At 46.2% G+C, this 22478-nt stretch overlaps 1 protein-coding gene across 2 annotated transcripts in view; it reads right to left on the bottom strand.

The window, feature by feature from the left end:
• Nucleotides 1-2880: 2880 nt before the first annotated feature.
• NR2E1 (nuclear receptor subfamily 2, group E, member 1) overlaps nucleotides 2881-22478 on the bottom strand; it is a 20962-nt gene continuing 1364 nt past the window's right edge. The window contains exons 2-9 of one of the 2 annotated variants that reach the window (XM_008581763.1): nucleotides 18000-18145; nucleotides 14714-14801; nucleotides 12954-13189; nucleotides 11533-11679; nucleotides 9434-9530; nucleotides 8897-9046; nucleotides 8546-8651; nucleotides 2881-4368 (exon numbers count right to left, since the gene is read on the bottom strand). In XM_008581763.1, coding sequence (XP_008579985.1) covers nucleotides 4206-4368; nucleotides 8546-8651; nucleotides 8897-9046; nucleotides 9434-9530; nucleotides 11533-11679; nucleotides 12954-13189; nucleotides 14714-14801; nucleotides 18000-18145 — 1133 coding nt within the window. In that variant the 3' untranslated portion in view covers nucleotides 2881-4205. The remainder of the gene's footprint in view (nucleotides 4369-8545; nucleotides 8652-8896; nucleotides 9047-9433; nucleotides 9531-11532; nucleotides 11680-12953; nucleotides 13190-14713; nucleotides 14802-17999; nucleotides 18146-22478) is intronic. The other variant, XM_008581764.1, reaches the window with a different exon arrangement.

Genomic DNA, 22478 nt, shown 5'->3' with positions numbered 1-22478 from the left:
AATAAAATGGGCCCTCTCATACCCTCTTGGCAGGAGAGCAAATTGATACAACCCGTTTGAAGAGCCATTTGGCTGTATCTATTAAAATTTAAAATGCATATAATCTTTGACCCAGAAACACCACTTCTAAGAATTTATCCTACAGGAATACTCCCACAAGACCACAAAAGTGTACATAGAAGGTTGGCTCTCTGCAGTTTGATTTATTATAGTGAAGGCTGGCCAAGTAGTTCAGTTGGTTAGAGTGCCAACTTTTAACACCAAGGTCAAAGGTTCAGATTCCCATACTGGCCATTGCCAACAAACAAACAAAAAAAAAAACAATTTTTTAATTTTGATATAGTGAAAAACTGCAAGCAGCCAAAGTCTATCAACAAGGAATTAGTTGGATAAGCTGTAGTCCATCCATAAAACGTAATACTAGACAGATGTTAAACTGAATAAGGTAGAGCAATAGGTACCCGCCAGGAAAGATAGCCATACACACAGAAAAGTTAACTTGCAGAAAAGTTGAGTGTTTCCATATATATAAAAATCATTAAGGAAGGTAGCCATGGATCTCCGGCCAATAGGTTCAGTTCTTGGTCTCTTAAATCAGATCAAAAACCTTGAAATATAAGTGAAATAATTTAAGAGTGTCAATTCAGTTCCTGAACTCATTCCCCATACTCTTTCTTCCCTTGCATCAAAGAACAACTAAAAAAGTAATTCAAACACAAATGTAAGTCTCCATACCTAATTGTTGTGGTATGTAAATAATACTTTTAAAAAGTGACCCTCTTAGATTTAGAAAAACCATTTGTCAAAGGAGAAGCACTGATGACTAGTTTTTTACTGCAGTAATCTCTTTGCTGAGTTCATCTTCTCTTGTTTGTATATTCAAATTATATACCTGAATCTGTATATTCCAAGACCACTTTGCAATCTCCCCCATACCACCAGCCATAGAGGATGTCTGCCTTAAATCCATACAAGCAATGATGTTCTTAAAGTACCCAACGGAGGGCTGGCTGGTTAGCTCAATTGGTTAGAGTGCAACACCAAGGTCAAGGATTTGGATTCCCTACCAGCCAGCTGCCAAAAAGAAGCAAACAAACAAAAACCCGAGGGAGTCCTTCCTGAGGCTACATCCTACAGAAATTCCAAGGTCCCAGAAGAGACTGTTACTGAGTTATTAATTCTGGGCTTTTTCAAGTATTGAAAGCTAGGTTTGATTCTTTTTTGTAATGGCAGAGATGCTGAAATCAAAGGCAATTCCAGGGGGAATCAGTATTCCGTGTCTTGTCACAGGAATTTTATTCTTTTAATTTTACTGGGAATATTTGAAATAGACCAAAGTAGACTATGTTTGTAATAGATTTTTGTATAGTTCAGAGAATCTTCTCTCCCCTTGCCGCACCAGCACAGGAGTACGCTTCCTTGCCCTCATGTGTCTGGCTTTGGTTGGTGGAAAGTGAGCAAATGGGAAGTGAGCAGCAGCTCTGACTGTGTTTGCGAGGTTCGGCTCAGCCTCTGACACTTCTGCACTCTGCCATGGAAAGAAGCTGCTTTAGGGAAGCTGCTGTCCAAAATGAGGAAACCCTGGAGCACATTTGAGCCCAAACTACAGCCTGGAGCCAGGTCCAGCTGAGCCCAGCCAAGTCCTGCAGAGCTGCAGGCAACTAGCAGTCCTGTGAGCAAGAAATAAAAGTTTGTTGCTGTAAGCTGTGGTTGTTTGTTATTCAGCATTGCTGAAGCGAAACTTGACAAATACATGGATGATTAGCCTTGGACCCATCACCCTGCTTTACCAAATCTTGTCATTGATCTCAACATTTGTTTCAGATTCTTTTTTTCCCAATGTTTGCCATATATTCATATACCCATAATCTAGTATTGTTCTGTAGGTTGTAAAACTGTTTTCATCTATTTATTTATTTATTTTTTGGTGGCTGGTTAGGACACAGACCAAACCCTGGATGTTGGTGTTATCAGCACCATGCTCTAATCAACAAAGCTAACCAGCCAGCCCTGTAAAACTTTCTATAAATGATACCAAGCTGTGTGTATCCTCTGCAATTCACTTCTCACTGGTTTCTCACCCAGCACCCAACACTGTACATTGGCTCTAGCCATTCTCTTTAACTACTATAACACTATCTGTATTTACCACATGTACCTATTCTCTGTTGATGGACATTTAAGTTGTTAAATATGAGCACTGTTGCAAAGAAAATTCCTTTTGCACACATCTTTGAGTACCTTGCTTTTCTTTAAGACCAACTTCTTGTTCTCTGTAACATCAGTAGACAAGAAGCACATGGCTGATAGAACTTGTACAAAGTCTACAAAGTCATCTTATCTGAGAGCAGAGGCAGGAGCAACTCCTGCTGGAGCTGCCACCCAGAAGGAGCCTACAGTGCACCTCTGATTTCTACCACTGGCCTCTGACTGTGCAGCCAGTGCCCTGAGATTTACTGTGAACATGGCCTTTCTACTGCTCCTTCCACATCTTACTCACCAATATAGTTCTTTACACTTTATCATTTTGATCATTAAATGACTTCAAGTTCCTGGTCAGATCTGAAATGTTGGCAAGGGAGTTAGAAACAGAGGAGTGAATGACTGTTAATCGGCCTCTTTCTTCCTCACACAGCAATTTTTCTAACAGATGCAATTACATTTGAGAGCTGTACAGAAGGGAATCTTATGCTTTATTTCTTTATTCATCATTTTACAAATGGGATTCACTGTAAAAAGGAAATTGCCTTTGTAGTTCAGTTCTTTAGGCTCTGCGCTGGAGCGGTCTGAGCTTTAGTTTTAACACCAGCTGTTGCTGCCACCTTGTTTTAGTGGGTGAGAACCAGCCAGGGAGGGAGGCTAAGAAAGCAGGCAGTGTTTATTTAAACTCAATATATTTTTATTCTTTGTAAATACAATGAGTACAACCTTTTAACTTCACAAATCAGTTAATTCACTTTGTACAAGAAAAGTTTTACTCATCCTATGATAGTCCAAGTGCTGAATTTTTTTCCTCAGTGCTAGTACCTAATAAATCAAAAGGTGAAAAGTACAGCAGCTATTTAAAAATGTTTGTTTCTACATTTCCATAAGTATAGATTTATACCAAAGGAGCAGCTTATAGTGTGGGATGATGATGATGATGATGATGATATGTGTGTGTGTGCATTCAAGGCTTTACTAGAAACCAGAGTTTTCTGAAAGGCATTGAAGAGTCTCAGGCTGTTAGCAATGGATCAAGTAAGAAACCTCTTAGCGTTCATCTCCTTGAAGTTCTTTCTGGCATTGTGTCCATGTTCATTTACTGTCTGGTGTGATTCGCCGAACCACGAGTTTGGACCCCCATTGCCTTTGGTCTCAGCACTATGGTAACGGGACAGCAATCTACCTCAATCACTCATCTCCACTTTATTTGGTTTTGCTGTTTTTATTCATCCTCCCTCTACTTGCGTTCTTTCAGTAAAGCTCTTCTATATTTGAGATGTTATCCATCCTGAAGTCCTGGTGAGGATCTCATTTTCATCCACCAATTCCTTTGACAAGGTTGCCTGGCCTATGGTATTAAGAAGAAGAAGAAGGAGAAGAAAAGGAGGAAGAAAAAAGAACAAAAGAAAGAAAACGAAAAAAAAGAAGATAGAGGAAAAGCAAATCACATGGCATAAGCTACTTTTCACTTATTAACTCAGCTCTGAAGGCCACTTAATGATGTATTACAATAGAAGGAAAACTTTTGATAATATTTTTGATTTAAAACCTAACCATTATTTTTAAAATCAATGCTCCAACATAACATAGTTCTGAATTTATACGCAGAGCTATATTTGGTTACCCAATCTTATATGCTAAAAAGGAAAAGAAAGCACTACGTGTGTTTCGGCTTTTGATAACCCGGCCCAATCTTGCAGTTAGAGGCAGAGTGGCACAGCCTGTGGCAACCCCAATTTGCCCCCTCCCAGGGCATGGCAGCAGTGAGTTTTCTGCTCAGGCGGTCCTGTTGCGCCCCTTTCCTTCCTGGCCACCCTTCCCTGGTTGAGGCAGCAGGTCATAGCTCCTGGAACTGTTTTGCGTCAATTGGCATTTATTTCCTGAAGGCTACACATTCCCAAGTTTATGCTTCCTGAAGGGTTTGTTAGTTGAGGCTTGTTCTCCTTGGGTAGAAGTTCGTTTGATACTGTCCCATCCTGAAAAGTGGGGACCTTGAGAGCTTAGATATCACTGGATTTGTACATATCTGAAAGCAGTCTTGTGATTGGTACATTGCCGATGGTTTTTTTGAAAAACACTTCTTCTATGGTTGATGGACTAATAGAACGTAAAGCTGGCAAGAGCAACAGGAGTTTTCCAAAGCGACAGGGTTGAGTGGGATATCTGGAATATGAGAAGCCACGAAAGCAAGGTCAGAATCCATTACTCACGGGAATCGATACCTTGCACTTGAACATAATCATCTCCAGCATAGTTTCCTGATTTGGACCTCTTCAATAACATACTCTCCCTGCAACAGAGTCCTAGACAGACACGACTGTCCCTGTTATACGGGTAGACTATTTGAGGCATGGTGAATGTAATGATGCTGCCAAAATGACATGGTGACTCTCTCTACATTAGCAAAGAGATTGCATTTTGTTTGGAGAAGAAACAATTTTAAGAAACACAATACTAATTTTAAGCCAAATAATAAACTTAAGGTTGTCACTGTAAAAAAGACTGTGGTGTCGATTACAAAGCTATCAGCGGAACCCACATTTTCTAATTCTCAAGGCTCCTTCACAAGACTATTTCCCTCAAATAAAATGGCTTCTTTTTCTAAGCAATTCTCCAAATTATTATTCAGGCATTATACTTAGTCACTCTCAGGAATAATTCCATCCTTATTACTCTGTAAATTAAAGACTAAGTTCTGTTGGGTGGCAGTGCCACCCAACTTTCATGTCAATGAAATTGGCATATAATTAAAGATGTGAGAAATTGCTTAACAATTTCCTCTCTTGATGTCCAACATACATCTGTGCTCAGATATGCAAGTTCAATTTTCTGCTGCCTATAGATGCCTGCAAGCCACCTCCTCTCTGCAGTCCTGATATTTCTTCAGCCAATAGCTTGGAATCAGGTATCACTCCACTCCACAAGGAGGGATCTGACCACTGAAACAAAGTGCCTAAAAAACTAAGCTCTGGGGACACATGTCTGTGATTAAGCCAGGTCCAACCCAAGCCACAAAGTGCTAGAAATGGAGGGATATTAAAATTCCTTCAAAGGAGTTAGGTAGCTATGTTTAACTGTCTGATAACTTCACCCTGTAAATACAAGGGCACTTCAAAAAGTTTGTGGAAAAATTGAATTAAAAGATAATGTGAATCCTTCCATAAACTTTTTGGAGACATCTTGTAGAATCCAGGAAAGCAAATTTCACACTTGTTTTTTTCTTTTGGCAGCTGGTCTGTACAGGGATGGAACCATGACCTCAGTGTTATCAGTACCATGCTTTAACCAACTGAGCTAACTGGCCAGCCCTCGTGTGGCTCTTTTATTGCCAGCTTCATGACCACCCATGGACAGGGGCCACCAGACCACATTTAGTAATGTGGCATAGAAGTGGTGAAACTTATCTACATTAAGACAAAAAAAAAAAAAAAACCAAAATCCCACCACTTGCTCTCCTTGCTGAATCTGTCTCCTGTGTTTCCTGGAAAGTAATCCTGAGTCCCATCTCCCTTTCACCTTGGCCACTTCCTCTCTCCAAAAGTCTGTTCCCCTTCCCAGAGTCAAACAGACAAGAGATAACCCTGCAGTGAGTTGGAGGCAGTGGCTGCCTGGACAATTACTGTCTTGTCTGCGGCATCCATCCAATGTGTTGAGCATTTCCCGTGGTGAGAAGCCATTGTGGGAAATAATTACTTTCAGAAAGGATAGATTTGGGGCCAAGCCCGTGGCGCACTCGGGAGAGTGCAGCGCTGGGAGTGCAGCAGCGCTCCCGCCGCGGGTTCGGATCCTATATAGGGATGGCCGGTGCGCTCACTGGCTGAGCGCGGTGCGGCCAGTCTCAAAAAAAAAAAAAAAAAAAAAAAAAAAAAAAGAAAGGATAGATTTTGGAGAATCCATAAACAATTAACTCTTGATTTTCTGTGAATAGATTACCCACTTACCTTACTCGCGCACTTCTTCTATTCTCTAGTTGGGAAAGGGCTGGTTAGTCAGTCAACAAGAATTAACTGTCTATTATATGTGGAATACTGTACTACCCAGAAATAATAACTGTGTGTGTGTGTGTGTGTGTGTGTGTATGTGTGTATGTGTGTGTGGGTGTGTGTGTGTGAGAGAGAGAGAGAGAGAGAGAGACAGGGAGAAAGAGAGAGTCTGACTGCTCAAAATTACTTTTTAGAATATCTATGCCCTAACTTCATCAATTAGCATGAATAACTGAAAGTTTCTTTTCAGGTTTAAGTGTTTTGGGTCTATCACAGATTCATGCATTTGATCTTCATTTAAAACATAGGTTTGTGTGAAATACCAATTTTTAGTCTTCTCCTTATGTCCTAGATAATTAGAGAAATAGCTTACAGAGTTATAACAAACAATTAGCTCAATTTGCATATTACCTTTCATTTCAATTTCAGATTTTATTTTTCTCGACAGGAAAGTGTTAGAGGAAAAAGTGTTCACTGATTTGAAGGAGCTAAGAAATAAGGCAGAGTCATTTTTGTCACATGCATGACTCTAGATATTAACATTAAATTACAGCTGTAGCTGATATCATGAAATAAGAATTCCATACCAAAGCAGATATGTTCCTTCCATCAGTAGTTTCCTGGCTTGGGGGTGGGGAAGATGTCATGCACTTGCCATTTCTCTAAACAGATTGTTTTCCTCTGTGGTAGAATTATCTCAGTTTCCCTCTCAGCAGCTCCCAGCATGCCAGGCTCTCTCAGACTCCCTGGCACCTCCCAGAGAACTTCTACCAGCTCCTCCCCTGGTTCTCACTGCACCCCTTCTCCCTGCTGAAATCCTTCTACCATTCAAGGACCAACTCACGTCAACCTTCCAGGTTTTCCCTCACCCCCTCCATGTGCAGCTCGTCTCTCCCACTCCCCACTTTGTTTTTCTCCCTTGTCTGGTCTGAATAGGAGTGACGCTTCTACCCACTTCACCAATGACATGGACAGTATCTTGTCCTTTTTAGTATCCCACAGTGCCCACCTAGAGCACATGACGAGTACTCAGCAAAGGCTCGACTGAACCAATAACTGGATATCCCATTTTTTCAGTTACGTGTCTTTAATACTGTAATGGCTCTAAACGTCAAAGGTCAATTTTGATATACAACTTAGTTTTTCTCTTCTTTGTTGTTTTATTTTTTTAGTTTTTCTATAAGTTGGTTTTTAGTGGGAGGAAAGTGCCCAAACTATGTACTGCCCCATTTTATAATTTTCAATAAATATTAGTGTCTACTTAGACAAGGGACTTCAAAAAGTTAATGAAAAAATTCATATTATCTTTTAATTCTATTTTTCCACAAACTTTTGAAGTACTGTCATATATATTCTGCTATTGAATGTGGAATTTATTTTTTTATTATTATTTTTTTCTTTTTGTCTTTTTTCGTGACCGGCAATGGATCGCAACCCTCAGTGTCGCGCCCACCCCTCGCTCAGCCAGTGAGCGGCCGGTCTGTATGTGGGATCCGAACCCTCGGCGGGAGCGTCACCACGCTCCCAAGCGGCGCACTATAGCAGTGCGCCACCAGGCCGGCCCCTTGAATGTGGAATTTAAATTTCAAATCATGGCACTTTAATTTGGAAAAACATATACACCTGCACTATCTATCACTCAACATGGTTCAATTATATTACATGGATGGGGAATGGTTTTATTCATTCAGTATTCAAAAGAAAATTTATGAAGGGAACCAGGAGATCCTAGCAGAAGTGGTGTCACCCCAAATGGATAGTTACTTGTAATTTCTCTGACCCTTAGGTGAGGGAGGAATTAATAGCCTCTATCCGTTTGATGTAGTTATTCCCACCACAGTATCCATGGCTGATACTGAGATGATGGAGACCGACTTTCACGGGTCTCTTTCGAGATCAATCTAGAGAATAAACAAGAGTAGCAACTCTATTCTAACCTCAGATCTACCATAGTCCTTGCTTAGGAGGCTAGAGAGGTTCCATTGCTCTTTAAAAGCTTGGCTTTATTCCGCCTGAAAATGCCTTTTTCAAGGATGATGTGACCGCTCTCCAGTAAATCAACCACAACTTGTTGAACTTCATTTTTTACTTTTCCCATATCCATTCACACAAAGGTGTTCAACTATTTTGATGGCTCGACTTGTTCAACCAAGATGGCTGTAATGTGTCTGACACTGCTTTCACTTTGATCATCTAATTTGATAACCCTGGGAGATAGGTGAGGACATAGATTCTACCTAAATTAACTGGCTGGCAACAGGATAATTAGTCACACTGTTTGACTTACTACTGCCTGCTTACACATTCACAATGGAAGCAATTTTCTTAAGTACATGTTCAAGGCAAACAAGGGTTACCTGGTATGGATGTAGCTGTTGAGAGTTAGCTGAGCCTCATCTTGAAGAGCTGCGATGGCGGCAGCATTCCGGAAACTTCTCAGTTCAGAACCGCTGTGTGTAGGAACTAGAAATGAAGACCAGGAAGCTGTGATAGGCAACACAGGAAACGCTGTGGGAACACACCTCTCTGGAAGTGCATGCCTAGCAGGAGAACATGCAGGTCCCACAGCAATCAGACTAGGTATATCAGCTCCCTTGAAAACCATCGCCCCTTTTGCAAAGGTCAGCCTGGACTTTGAGGTGGGTGGCTGAATTAATGATGTGACAAAACCCGGGAAGGAGAAAAGACAGAGGTCTGTGTCTGCTTACCAGCTTTGAAAGTGACAATGCATTTTAGACAGGCAAATTCAGTAGCATCTAACCGGAGTTGTCTAAACCGAGCCACCACCTCTTGTAAAGCCTGTATTTCAGATATGATCTTATTCAGCTTCTGGGAGTCTGTGTTGTCACTATTCATGCCTAGAATAAAAATATGGGATAAATACTCTAATATGAAAGCATTTTCATGATTTAATATTGATTTTTGACAAAATCCTGCATATCAATATCTATTCAATTGTCACTCTAAGATATCTGATTCCATGTAAACTGGCTATATTGTATGAAAGTTAATATAAAATCTTCTCTTGGATGATAACAAACACAGTAATTTGCATTTAAATAACAATGCAAGCAGTCATGAATACAACAAAACAACATTATTTGCATTTAAATATAGATTTATAAATGACAGGTATACTCTATTGTTCAGCAGGAATTTGTTATTCTTTACATGTTGTTCTTTTTTCAGTAATGTATTTTTATGGTAATTTCTACAACAAAGTCATTAAATTGTGCAATTCTTACCAGATACAGCCAGTAGAGTGTTAGCATCAACCGGAATGGCCCATTGTGCTATTCCTAGAACAAACAGTTCTCTCCAAGCATCTTCCAAAAGCATCAGCTGTCATACAATAGATGTATAATATAATATAGTGTGTAATTTATAAATTTATAAACAATTTCAATATGTAAATTTCCATTATTTTAAAAAGTGTTTTAAATGCCTGTCTTGGTAATTTTTTTCCTGAATATTCTAGCTTTCCCTATTTTCCCATATTTTCCTTTTTGAAAAGGTGCTATAGATATGCACATGTATTTGGGAGTCAATCATTCCAATTTCCCAAAGTTTGCTTCCCACAGGAAAGGATTTACCCCTCTTGTCCTTGCATCTACCCATTCCTGGCCACCTAGAAACTTCTCCAGAGACCCAGGCTCTATGAAATGCCACCAGCAGCTCAGCAGGCAGATTCCCTTCATATAGAATACTGACATTATCAGGGCTAAGGATTCCTGACTCAGCTTACAGAACGGGGCCCCCATCTTCCTGGAGGGTTGAGGGGGCTGGGCAGGGAGAGAGAGAGAGAGAGAGAGAGAGAGAGAGAGAGAGAGGACTAATTCCCAAGAGGCATGCGGGGAAATCAGGGTGTAATTATGTTAATCGGGTTTTGCTGAGTTTACCTCATCTCACTGCCTGATTTATCTGAGACTCATAAGTGGACAGCATCAAGGTGCTTGTTATTTTCATTCTAATAAAAAGTGCTTCTGAGTATTTAAAATGAAAATCTGTCTCCTTTTCCAAATTAAGATATCAGATTCCACTTCACTGCAGTTTACTTATTGTGAAAGGGTTTCCACCAAAGGGCTAAGTGGCAGACAGTAAGTAAATTTCGTTTGGCTTAAAGAGTCTACAAATACTTGTTTTGAGGAAAAAAATAACCAAATCACACACACACACGCACACACATACACACACGGCAAATGATGGCAGCCAACCAGTAAACCCGATCAAAGGTAGAACCTAACCACCTTGAAAAATCTCTATTTTTGAAAATTGTCACAAAAACAGACAATTCTGGATGATTTATGTGAAAGGAGTTTTTGGGGGGGAGCTAAGAGCTGATTCACGAAGGTTTGTAACCAAAATAACAATAGACCAAAAGGTTTAATTTTCTAAATGCTTTATTTTTAGCATTATTGCATTAAGTACAGGAAATAATAATTTAAAAATATAAGGTAAACAAGATCTAATTCTGGCTGTATTTGAAAGTCCAGGCCATAAAAAAAGAACATCTCATGCTAGATGATTAAATGTTTTTAGTACATTGCCCAGCCTTTCCGTAGGAAACATACTTCATATTAAGGGGCACTATTATGCCCTAATTAGGTATGAAATGAATTGAAGAAATAAGTCCTTTGATTTTAGAACTACTTATTAGCCTTTTGGGAAATTTGTTATTAATTTCTGTGAATGCACTGGTAACAGCCAATGGCTATGAGCACTTCATTTTCTTTCTTTCTCTAAGGTTAGAAAAATGCTAGCAGGGACCATTTCTGATGTTCCTAACAACAAAATTTTTAGCTGCACATACTTTTCCACCTTCTAAATGTACTTACAATATAAAATTATGCAAAATGCCTATTTGTTTACAAAATGTCTAAAAGCACTTAAAGAATCAAGTGAGATTGTAGCCTGCAGGAGGTGTGCAATGCAGCCTTTAACCCTACATGCTGATAAATCAATGCCCAAAACTGTAGCATCACAGTAGAGAATATAAAGCTGAATATTGGGACTAGTTCCAAAAATCTCATACGGGAATACTGTTACCACCTTCTATTTCTCTCAGTTCCAATGTTCTTAAGAAAACATTGTTTTATCAATAGTTTAAAAAATCATTAAGATTTTAAAATTTGAGATTAAATTTGATGTTTCAATTAAACTTAAAAAAAAAAGATAATGTTCTTGTATGTGTGTTTTTCATAGGCCAGCTCCAGCTTTCCTGAAATAACATAATTGTATTTCTTACTAAGGATTCTGTAGGTAGATATTCTGAACCCATAGAAAGAAGCTGGTGAAAATAATTTCTTCATTGCTGTTAAGAACCGCAAGGGCTTGTTGATCATACCTGATCTTGCAAAGTCAGTGTGGAGAACGCTGGCACGCTCTTTGCCCACTTGATGCTCATAAAGAGAAGCCTGGCAGCTGATTCACACACCGACTCTGTGGCCACTTCATAGAGATACATAGGAGTCCCATTCACTTCATGGGGGTACTGGAAGGGGAAAAAAGACAGATACCTGGAAGTGAGCAAACCACAGCTTTGCAAGAAGAGCCAAACTTTTGATTTTCTAATTAAAACAGGGAAAGGGATAAAAAGGAATTTGGATGTTCTGCTTACACACAGTTGCCATAGGTGGGTAAAAACCAAACATCTATATCTATAGAGTTTAAGAAACAATACTTTTCACGGAGGCCCATTCCCACTCTTTGGAGGTCTCTCCCTTCCAGAGGGATGTCTGGCTTTTCTATCCCCTGAGGCAAATTTTCCTTGGGCTGAGCCAAGTGCTAGGACTGGCTCCCAGTTTAGACAAGAACTGCTTGCATTTGTGTAAATAAAAATAGATGTGAAAAAAGTATAAATTAATAGGCATCCCAAACACAAATATGCATATGAGTATTTTTAGAAAGGATTAGTATATTATGGAAATATTTCAATTAGACATCTTAATCATTCACAGAGCATTCCCATTCATAACTGACAACATATTCATAACACTACTTTCCCGAGCTTATTATACACATCAAGGGTAAGAAAGCAATATTAAATATTGCGCGCGTGTGTGTACCCAGGTGTTTGGCTTCCCTTCAGTGTGGGGCTGCAGCTGGCCCTCCTCTGGGAGAGATCCTAAGGCCCTTTGCAGCCTGTAGTAGGGGCCTTAGGTAGGGATCAGCTCGCGGCCTGGAGGGTAGTCCCTAGGTGGCAGCCTTTCCAGGTGGTTCAGGCTGTGGCCCTGTTTGTAGGGGTTCAATACTGGTGTAAATCCACGTGGCTCGGAAGTCAGCAAGGGGAGCATGGAAAATGCAGTCAGATTCCTCAAACTGTCCTAACAGTGTGAGCTCCATATTTCTCTCTTGTGTTAGGGACCCCGTTCTTTGCCCAAGATAATAGTTCCCTGAGATTTGAAACTCAGGGGCACTTCCTCCAGCTGTAGCCTCCTCCTTTCTTCTAAAAACAAATGTCTCTCTGGCCACCAGGAACGCCTAAGGCCACCCTCTGGGTTTAGACAGACTCCACTACCACCAATCTGGGGGATGGGCTGGGGTGTCCACATTTGTAGCCGCTCAGAGGGTGACTCTACACCACAGTTTGAGCACCCTTGGCTCAACGAGGGAGAGTGGGAGGCCTAGAGCTCCCTGCAGGGACCGGCCAAGCACCCAGGAGGTCTCTCCGTCTTTTGCCTGACCCCATCACAGCTCAGAACTGGGTGCGTCCCTCTCCTCCCTCCGTTCGGCTCGAGTCCCTTTGGGCCCAGTAAGGCCCCTGACCTTGGGCGTGGGCTGAGCCAGGCTCACGAGGGTCTGCCGCTCGGGGGTGGCGGACACCGCCGCCAGCTCCAGGCCGTGCGGCTCCAGCTGTGTGACCGCGGTGAAGAAGGCCGGCGCGGGCAGCGCGGCGGGGGGGAAGTGCGCGGCCGCCCCGTTCTCCTCCTTGTGTCCTCGGAAGTAGAGGGCCACCTGCTTGCGGATGGTGGACGTCCGAGGCCCCCGCTCGTGCTGCACGGCTGCAGAGACAGACAGATGGACTCACGCTCGGGGTCACAGACGCCGCGACACTTAGCTGCTGCCGCGATCCCCGGCCTAATGCCGCACCTGGCAGGCAAGGTCACCCAAGAATTGAAGAGAAGGGGGGAGAGGGAACGTGAGGGCGGAAGGCGCTCTGAGATCGTCTAACCCCTCGCTGTGCAGTTTAGGAAGCTGAGGCCGAGAAGAGGAGCCTGTGCCCCAAGTGCCGCGAAAACGGCCGAGTCTCAGGCAAGACTAGCTATTTTCTGTCTGCTCGGGGCTCCTCCCCAACCGGGGGCAGGGGCGGTTGTCGCAGGGAAACCGGGGACCCTCGCGGCCGGCGTAGCTAGGTATCCTCGCCCCCATCACTGCAGGGCACAACGTCTCTGCACAGACGTTTCCAACCCCACCCTAGAAAGACTCTCCCACCCCCAGTCCGCGCCGCCACCCAAGTGGCTTTTGGACTCCGAGGGCCCGAGGAGACAAGAACCCGGGCCCCGGGGACGCTGCGGGATGAGACGAGGGAGAGCCCGTCTCCGAGTGTGCTGGAGGAAGGCAGGGGAGATGTGACAATTACCACAAACAGATTAAACAAACAAATTAATTCAGGGCAATCTTCCGCCCGCCGAGCCTGACAACTTGTCAATACACAAGTCCAACAGGTTGGACGCTCCCTCCTGCTTCCTGCGCTGCTGAGGAAGCAGCTCTCCCCCGCAGGCACCGTGCCTCGTGGAGCTGCCACCGGCCCGGCCCGTGGCCACAGCTAAGCCGACCCCAGACCCCACTCCGCACTCCCGCCCTCTACCCCCGGACCCCGCCCGGGCCTGGGGAGCCCTCGCCAGGCCACCACTGGGGACGCGGCTTGGACTGCGCTCCATGGCCGGGAAGCGTCCTAACGTCCTAGTTCTTCCTGCGCGCGTCTAAGAGCCTTCTGGGAACTGGGTGTCACCCACAGACGTCACCCTGCCTCTCCAGCTCCTTTTCTCTCTTTTCTGTAGAACCGACAGCAAGCTCTGGAAAAGCCTAGAGCGGCCCAATGGCCTACTGATTTTGGCACCTTAGTGAATTTGCGAACAAGGGCTCGAAATTCCGCGACTTTGTGTCTCTGCCCTCCCCCCTCCAACACACCACGATCTCCCAGCCCCCAACGATTTCCTCTCGGGACACTATTTAGATTGCAAGATCCTGGGGGAGTCGAGCAGGCTTAGGGGTGGCCACGAAGGGCTGCAAAGAGAGGCGGGAAGAGGAGACTCGAGGCAGGGGCATCCCTAGCGCAGTGGGGGTGGTTGTGGGAGCAAGTTTCCATGTGGGCATGGGCTTTGCCCTAGGGAGTTCAGTGGGGTCAGCAGGGGCTAATGCTGAGAGACGGGAAGGATATGACTGAAAGCCCGAGGCCAATTCCCAGCATCTGGAAAGACCGCTCGGAGATGATTTATATGCATAGGAGCGCCATGTATTTTCTGTACATATAATTTACTTACTACTCAAAAGACATCAGAAGAATAAAGGCATGTACTGATTACCATCTTTGTTCATGTTGACTTCCAAACACTTCTTCAGCCGACACGCCCTGCACTGGTTTCTGTGAGTCTTGTCCACCGGGCAGCCTCCCTGGAACAGAGCGCAGGCGATCAGCGGACCCAGGGCCATCAGGCGGGGACCGAAAGACGGAGCCTGGGCGGAGGCAACGGCGTGCAGGCGCGACCCAGCCTGGCCGCTGACCCCCGAGCGGCGAGACTGGCCCTCAAAGCGCTAGGGCCATGGGCACGAGCAGGGCCAGGTAGAGAAGGGGCTGGGACTCCTCAGGCTACTTCAAGAGGACCAGACCCCGACCCTATAAAAGCGGACAAGGAGAAAAAGTCCTTCTCCAAGCAGGTGAAGGGTCAGGAGCGGCTCATTTGCAAGACCCGGCAGTGCTGGGAAGAGAAACTCGCGAGGGGAATGTCAGCCAGTGGCAGAGTGGTGGAGCAGGGACGAGACTTTTCAGGACCGAAGACAGCGACCTGGCCCAGAAAAGGACGCCTCTGAGCTCGATTTGCTTGTCAAGATCCATGCCACGCCCCCTCCCGCCAACTAGTTCCTCTTTCAGGTCTTCAGTCAACCTCTTTCTGGGTGAACCTACTTATCTGTAGGATAAATATCTCCCATTTATTCTTCACTCTCCCTGTTACCTCACTTTTGCTTTCCTACCTGAAGCCATATAATCAGCATGTTGAGAGTTGTCTTAAAGACTAGCCTCAGCCCAGATTCATGGAAACACAGCCATTCCCAGCAGTGAGACAGAAGCCAGAGCCATTAGCACAGCAAGATCTACAGAAAGTGAGAATGGGAAGGGAACAGCCGAGGCCTGGGCAAAATCTAGAAATGCCCACTATGTAAATATGATCAAGAAGATAATGTGGTGCACTGTCCGACAAAATGATAATATGAACTGAGAATATTAGCACAATAACTGAAAAAAGAGGTATTCACTTCTTTAGAAATATTTATCTGAAATGCATAAGAAAATAAATGTTTTACCTATTGCAATTTGCTGAAAAAATATTGGCCATTAAAAGAGGAAATCTACAGATAAAGTTTTTTAAAAAATTTATTCAGTGTTAGGTGTCATACTGAGGGAACATATACATAGATACATAAAGAGTCATATACGCATATAATTTTTATACACAGAAAATGTCAAAGAAGTTTGGTGCTCTCCTGTATTTATATAAGTTAGTACTGTTACATTTGTGGTGGGAAGAAAGAGAATAAAATAAATGTATTTTTATTTTGCTTCATAGTTTCAAAAATTCATATACTCTGAAGTTGGAGTAAGTACATTTCCCCCTGAAATATCCCTTAGGGGAAAACTACACACTAGAATGCACAGTTTTAAAAGATCACACCTCCCCCCCAATTTAAAATATGTTGATTTATTTAAAATAAAGGTGGGGCAGAGGTTCACAATTTCTAAATATCCTCATTACTGTTAATAATAAATTAGAACATTATTTAGCAAATCTTAGAATAAAAGAGAGAAAGGAAATAATTTTTGGTTTCTAAGTGATTTTTTTTTCATGGCATCTTCACTGGCCAATGTAATAGCTCAATATAAAGAGGTTTACAAAGCTCGTTGTTAAATGTAATCATATGTCTGTCCTTGAATAGTATCCTCCCAGTATTCTGATAAGCATGCAAATGCAAAATGGAAGACTTCATTAGTTCTTAAGTGTGTCTTCAAATCAGATCAAATGTATATAAATATCTGGTGCCTGAGAGAAGGATGAGGCGCCTCAGCTCAGCACATTTATTCTCTCTGCAAGGAGAGGAACCCCAGGCCTAATGAGTCTATTATCACCCCTTTACAAGTACTTGGACCGATATCAATATGCTTGAATTGATAACCATCTCCTTTTAAAATATTAAGCAAAACATCTGAGATTTTGATCCCCCAATTCTGTGCATTGTGTAAAAAAGTAAAAGATAATCTAAGTAGAAGCCTGCTCAGGTCTGACAACCAACAGTAATTCCACAATCCTGTGGCACTATTGGGACACAGTCCTGTGGTGTGTATAATGTGATGCGTCCATATGGTGCAGCTAGAAACTGATACAGATCTGAGCACCTAATCAAACAGGTAACAGGCCTGGAGAGTTCTAAATAACTTATCCAAATGCAAATGTCTTCTTGTTTTTTGCTGTTAATCCAAATCTATCCGAAGTTGGTATGACCAGACATGGCTTCAGAAAAAGATATCAGAATAACTCACTCGCACCAATGCGTGTGTGTGTGTACCATATACGTATTAATTGTTGGAAGTCTTTTACCATTTGGATACCAAAGGATGAATGCTGACTAATGTACTCTCAGGGATCTTCCCAGGAGTGAAGGTATCTGTGAGGAGGGTCTCTGCTCCTGGCTAAGGAGAGAGCAAGTGTGGGACCAGAAAGGTTGATTTCCTAGGTTGAAATAAGCCTATTACTCAGCTGCAAACTGAGTCAGGGATTCTGCTCACTCTTTCTGAAAGCTTTGGTTCACTCTCAGCCTATGCCCTGACTCCCCTGTCTCTTTGAAACAGTTCTGCCTGCTCAAGACCAAAACACAACCAACCAGGCACATCTTCTAAGCAGAGGAGGAAGGAGATATGGGAACCTTGGAGAGGGTCCCAGTTGCACCTTCCTTTCCTGTCTTTTCTTCCTCACCTGCTCTTTTCTGATTAGGCCTAGCTAAAGTCACCTGGGCACTGAAGTCCCACTGCCCACTTCCAGAGCAGCTTTGCACCACCTCTCTCTTCCAAGTGATCAATGCTTACTTTGGGTCTCAACTGAAGGTGGTGGTGACCTTGACTCCAATGCTAGTGTGCATTTTACTTCTGCCATCCCACGCTGTTGTCAGAGAAGTGAGCTTGGGTGCTGCTAGGAATGAGGATGGGTGGGCAGCCACCATAACATAGACCTTTCTCCTGCTTGCTACTTATAGCTTACACTCTAAAGTTCCTTAGGTCTCCTGGGCTGGCTTCATAGCCACTGGGTGTGGGCCTTACCCAGTGCCAAAGTCTGTCAGAGAATTAAAAAAAAAAAAAAAAAAAAGTGTAGGGAGGTTCTGGGACAGACTTCCTCCTGCGAACTAATATTTCCTCCCTTACCTCTTCCCACCTTTCCAGAGTCCAAGGGCCTTCCGGAGAGTTGAGGCAAGAAGGAGGGGAGGGGTGAGGTCAGAGCCTGGTCTCTCCTCAACAGCCTGGAAACTCAGAGGAGGCCTTGGCCCAAACAAAGGAGAGGCGAGGCAACAGAGGGGAGCCGGGCAGTGAAGCCCCGCCTAAGGTACCTGGTTTCCAGATTTGCAGACATACGTCCTATTCCGTCGGATACTCCGTTTGAAAAACCCCGAGCAGCCGTCACAGGCGTAGACACCGTAGTGTTTCCCCGAGCTGCGGTCGCCACACACTTTGCAGGGGATATCTAAAATGCGGCCTGAAATCGCAGGAAAGACAGGGAAGGGGGGAAGGGGTGAGAGGGAAAGGAGGGCGGAGGAGAAGGAGGAAAGGGGAGAGGGAGAGAGAGATGCTAAGCAATCTGACCTCTGAAGGGATTAGCACCGAAGCTGCGGTAAAAGCAAATAATGAAGTGATTTTATAGCCAAACTTTTTTTCCTTGAGCAAGTGTCAGTTTCCTACAATGAGCATTATTCATGCACCGCTACATGTATTTGGGTCTCCTCTAATCGCCGAGACCCATTTTGGAATAAAAGATTACAGCAGGCCCGGGCGGCAGCACAGCCCGCCGCTGCTTGCTGCTCTGCGGAAAGTTTGGCCGCCTCCCTCCTCCGCTCTTGCATTTAACAGAGAAAGTTGTTAGCGAGCGCGCGAGGAGACAAACTTGAAATGCAAAAGGAAAAGAAGAAAAACAAACACGGCTGGAACCAGGCATGGCAGCTGGAAGGCAATCGAGTTTTCTCTGAGCTCCGCCGGGCGGTTGTTATTATTAGGATTATTATTGTAATGCTAATACTCGGATTATTAATGATAATAAGGGTAGTGGTAATTGCCCAACTTTCGCTTTACCTATCAAAAAAAAAAATGCTTGGTGGATCGCTTTTGAGAGATTATTTCTTTGAGGAAAAATTATTTCCTCCACAAAATAGCGCCAGGCTAGGCGAGTAAGAGGAGAGGGACGCAAGTTATGGATTTCCCGACAGGTTAGCGTGGGACAGCCACCCCCGGCCTTCCCACGCCCCAAGTCCTTTCTTCCTGCAAGACCCTCCCACACTTGGTTCACGGAGGGTCTCTTCCTCCCGGTTTTTCGGCCGCCGTCCGAGGCCGATTTGTTTTAATGGATCTGACTGAGTTCCCCACCCCCACTGAACCCCGGCTCAAAAGAACTTCCCTCGGAATTTGCTCAAGCCTGGGGTGGCCACGGACCCTGGAGGAGTGTCAGGGAGAGGGCAAGAAGCGAAAATTTAAAACGGGGGGGAATTATTTTTTTCTAAGGTTCAAGATTCTAGCAAGTGCCTGAAGCTGTTTATAGGTACTTAGAAATCTTTCCTCCAGCAAGGGGAAAAAAAAAAAAAAAGGAAAAAGAAAAGGAGGCTTAAAGTGTTAACACTTTAATAATAATTATAAAAATATAGTTAATAACAATTAACTTGTTAACTTTGGATTTTCCCGTCGCTAGCCATCCGCAGGCCTCCAGTCCGGGTCAGGCGGCCTCGGGCCTCGTTAAAATTCGACAGCCGCTCCCGGGAGCGCTTAGGTTGGGGACCACGGCCGTGCTGGGGTGGGGAGAGGCAGGAGTGAGAACAACTCGGCGAGAGGAGCAAGGGATGTGAGGGCGCGGCCTGGGGAGGGCCCTGGCGGCCTCAGAGGTGGAAGCTTGCTCCGGATTCCGAGCCGTCGGGGCGGGCTCTCACCCCGATCCCGGGCTAGCCGCAGGTGGGGGTGGGGAGGGACAACGCGGGGGACCCGCCTTCGGAAGGGGGTTCGGTAACGACCAGGCTCGGCCGGGGTAATTACAACCCCGCCGCAGCACCTGCCTATAGAGCCACCAGTGACCCGTCAAAAAGAGTAGCATGGGAATTCGGACTGCGACAAAGGCCTGCTGGAGAGGCGCGCGGCGCGGCGGCCACCGCCTCGGCGCCCCCTGTGCCGCAGGGCGGGAGGGGAGGTTGTGCTGGGGGAGGGAGGGGCTGAAGAGAGCCAGGCGAGGCCACAACGGGTCTAGTCCTCCACCCCCTCGGGCCTGTCACTGCGCCCAAGGGAACTCACGGTCGCCCAGGAGCCGGGGTCGCGAACTCTGCTGCCCCACACTCACTCTGGAAGCAGTAAGCTTGGTTTCCATATTTTGCAACCATCCTCCTCTGTATAACACGCGCCCTCTGGCCGCGCTGGGGTCCATGTTTGGGGCCCGCAATACTGTCGCCCCAGCTGTCCTCTTCTCCGTGGCACTATGGATGATGCCAGGATGAGCGCGTGGGAGGCCCATGGCACACATTTCTGGAGAACTAGATAGGGTGCAGGGAAAACCAGCACGGGGCGGGCGACGCTCCTCACGCTCCCAGGGCCCGGGCTCCTGGACGGTCGCTCCCCTAGGCCGCCACCGCTGCGGGTTGGCCCTGCCTCTGGGCACACCTCCGAGCCACGGCTCCTGGGGCAGATTACTGACAGACAACCGGGCTGGGGCGGGAACAGGAGGGAGCGACGCGAAGATTCCGGGACATAGCGGGTCTGCGCCTCAGACTCCGCCACCCAGCCACGTTAAGGTGACTTGGGGTCACGAGACAAGCTGGTTGACCCCGTTGCAAAGCTCCTCTCATTTAGCAAGCCGAGCGAGCTCCTACGTGAGGCGAGCCGGAGTTTCCTGAGGCTGGAAAACCGTCTTAACTTCCCTCGCCAGGGGGTCCCCTCGGGGCTTTTTGTGTGTCATAATTGCCTAAAGATATATGGCAGCTTCGATTACTGTAATTACCATCAGAGGCTGTTGAAAGAAGTTAGTCTGGGCTACAGGGGTGACTGGCCAGGGTCTTGTTACCACCCAGGCGGGGCTCCGGGTGACATCGCCCTGCTCTCCAGCCGGGCGAAGTAGAGCAACGCGGGGGCTGCAGACCTTGCTGCCCGACCCGGTCCTGACCCGGCCCGCTGCGCGCCGACCTCCTCGCCGCCCGGGCCCCCAGGGCCTCAGGATTCGGGTCGGCTGCCGCCACCAGCCTGGAGAGGTCCTGGATGCCGTGGCGCCGCGGGCGGGGCCGCTGTCCTGCGGGCCTGAGAAGCCTCAGCAGCTGGAGTTCCGACCTGCGCCGGGGCTCGAGGCTTCCAAGGCCGAACTCAGGCTCTTGAGAAGTTGGAAAGCTCCAAAGTTTCCCAGTTTGCCCACCATGGCTGCTGTCCCCAAAGTTCAGAGGGCCCGCCTGCGTCCTAGTCCACAGCGCACGGGCGCGGCCCCCGGCGAGCCGAGCTTCGCGTCCGCCCCTTCCCTTGACTCCCAGGCCTCGCCTTTCGAGTACTGCGGCGGCTCCGCACCCCTAAGTAGGTGCAAGAGCTCGGGGTTCCTTACTTGCGGGGGTGGAGGTGAGGGCCTGTCCCTGGGCGAGCGAGCCAGGAGGCTTGCCGAGGCCCGCGGGCTTCGGTTGTTGTAATGGAGGCTCAGAATGCAACAGGAAAAGCCTCCTGCGACTCCTCGGAAGGACACTCACACACAGGAACACGGGCAACAAAAGCGAGCTCGCCTGGCTCCCCAGAAATCGGAACAGCGAGAACCAGGGTAGGCCCGAGGCTGGCTGGAACCGCCGCCCCAGCGCAAAGGTCCGCTCTGCGTTCGGGCCGCGGTTAGGGCGCCTTCTCTCCTTCCTCTGCTCTAGCTCTAAACAATTCTCTTTTTCTTTTTGTTCACGTTCATTTTGCTCTAATTTTTTAAGCGGCAGCACCCAAACCAAAACAAACGGACAAAGTGAAAACACAATCTACTTCTTTGAGGGGGGAAGGGGCGGGAATTGCCTCCCACTTAAGTGGGACTTCATTATCAGTCCTCAGAAGTATCTCGACTCTCCCAACTTTCAAAGACTCAGGACAATGAGGGCGAGAGGTGGGGGAGGAGGCGGGAAGGAACGCACATAGCGCCAAAAATGCTATAGGCGAAAACAACCCGGGCGGCGGGAGAACTCCAGGATGAGGGCTCTGCGGCCGCGGCCGCCCGCAGCCTCAGACCCTGGAGCCCACAGCCCCAGGCCACGGGAAGGCGGGAACTGAAATGCCTGGGGGAAATCGGAGCACTGCGGACGCGCCTGCCCCACGCGGGCTCAGGCCTGCGCATTCTCGGGTTCCGCAGGCACCGTGCACGCAAATGCCTCGCAGCCACATGAAGCCCTGCATTCTGGTGTCTGGGGGTGGTCAGAGGTCAGGGGCGGCTCAGCGTTCGGTGGGACAGCTAAGGAAGTTTGAGGAAGGAGAGAAACGCGCCGAGCGAGCAGGCCGCGCACTCATGCCTCTGCTGAACTCCTTGGGATTCGAAAAGTCCTTGGGATTAGGGATTTGGTCCTCTCTTTGCTAGAGTGGTTCACCATACTTTAAATTCCCCAGTTATGACCCACACGGATTTAGGATTAAGGAAAATGTGACTTTTAAATTGTTTCTGCTTCCCAGTTTGCAGGATTATTTGAAATAGCTAGAAACGGGGTGCAAAGCATTCCATTCAAAATCCGCTTTGCACAGAGTTCCTTTTGCACGGTGGAGCTCAGAGTTTTGAGCGACTGTGTTATTGTGCTGCCTCCTGGAGCTGCGGCCCAGTTCCCGCCCCAGTCAGCCCCCCCCCCGAC

This window comes from Galeopterus variegatus, unplaced genomic scaffold (assembly GCF_000696425.1).
Source record: "Galeopterus variegatus unplaced genomic scaffold, G_variegatus-3.0.2 Scaffold2453, whole genome shotgun sequence".
Taxonomy (NCBI): Eukaryota; Metazoa; Chordata; class Mammalia; order Dermoptera; family Cynocephalidae; genus Galeopterus; species Galeopterus variegatus.
The sequence above is the reverse complement of the archived record's forward strand: the minus strand, read 5'-3'. Positions and strand labels throughout refer to the sequence as shown.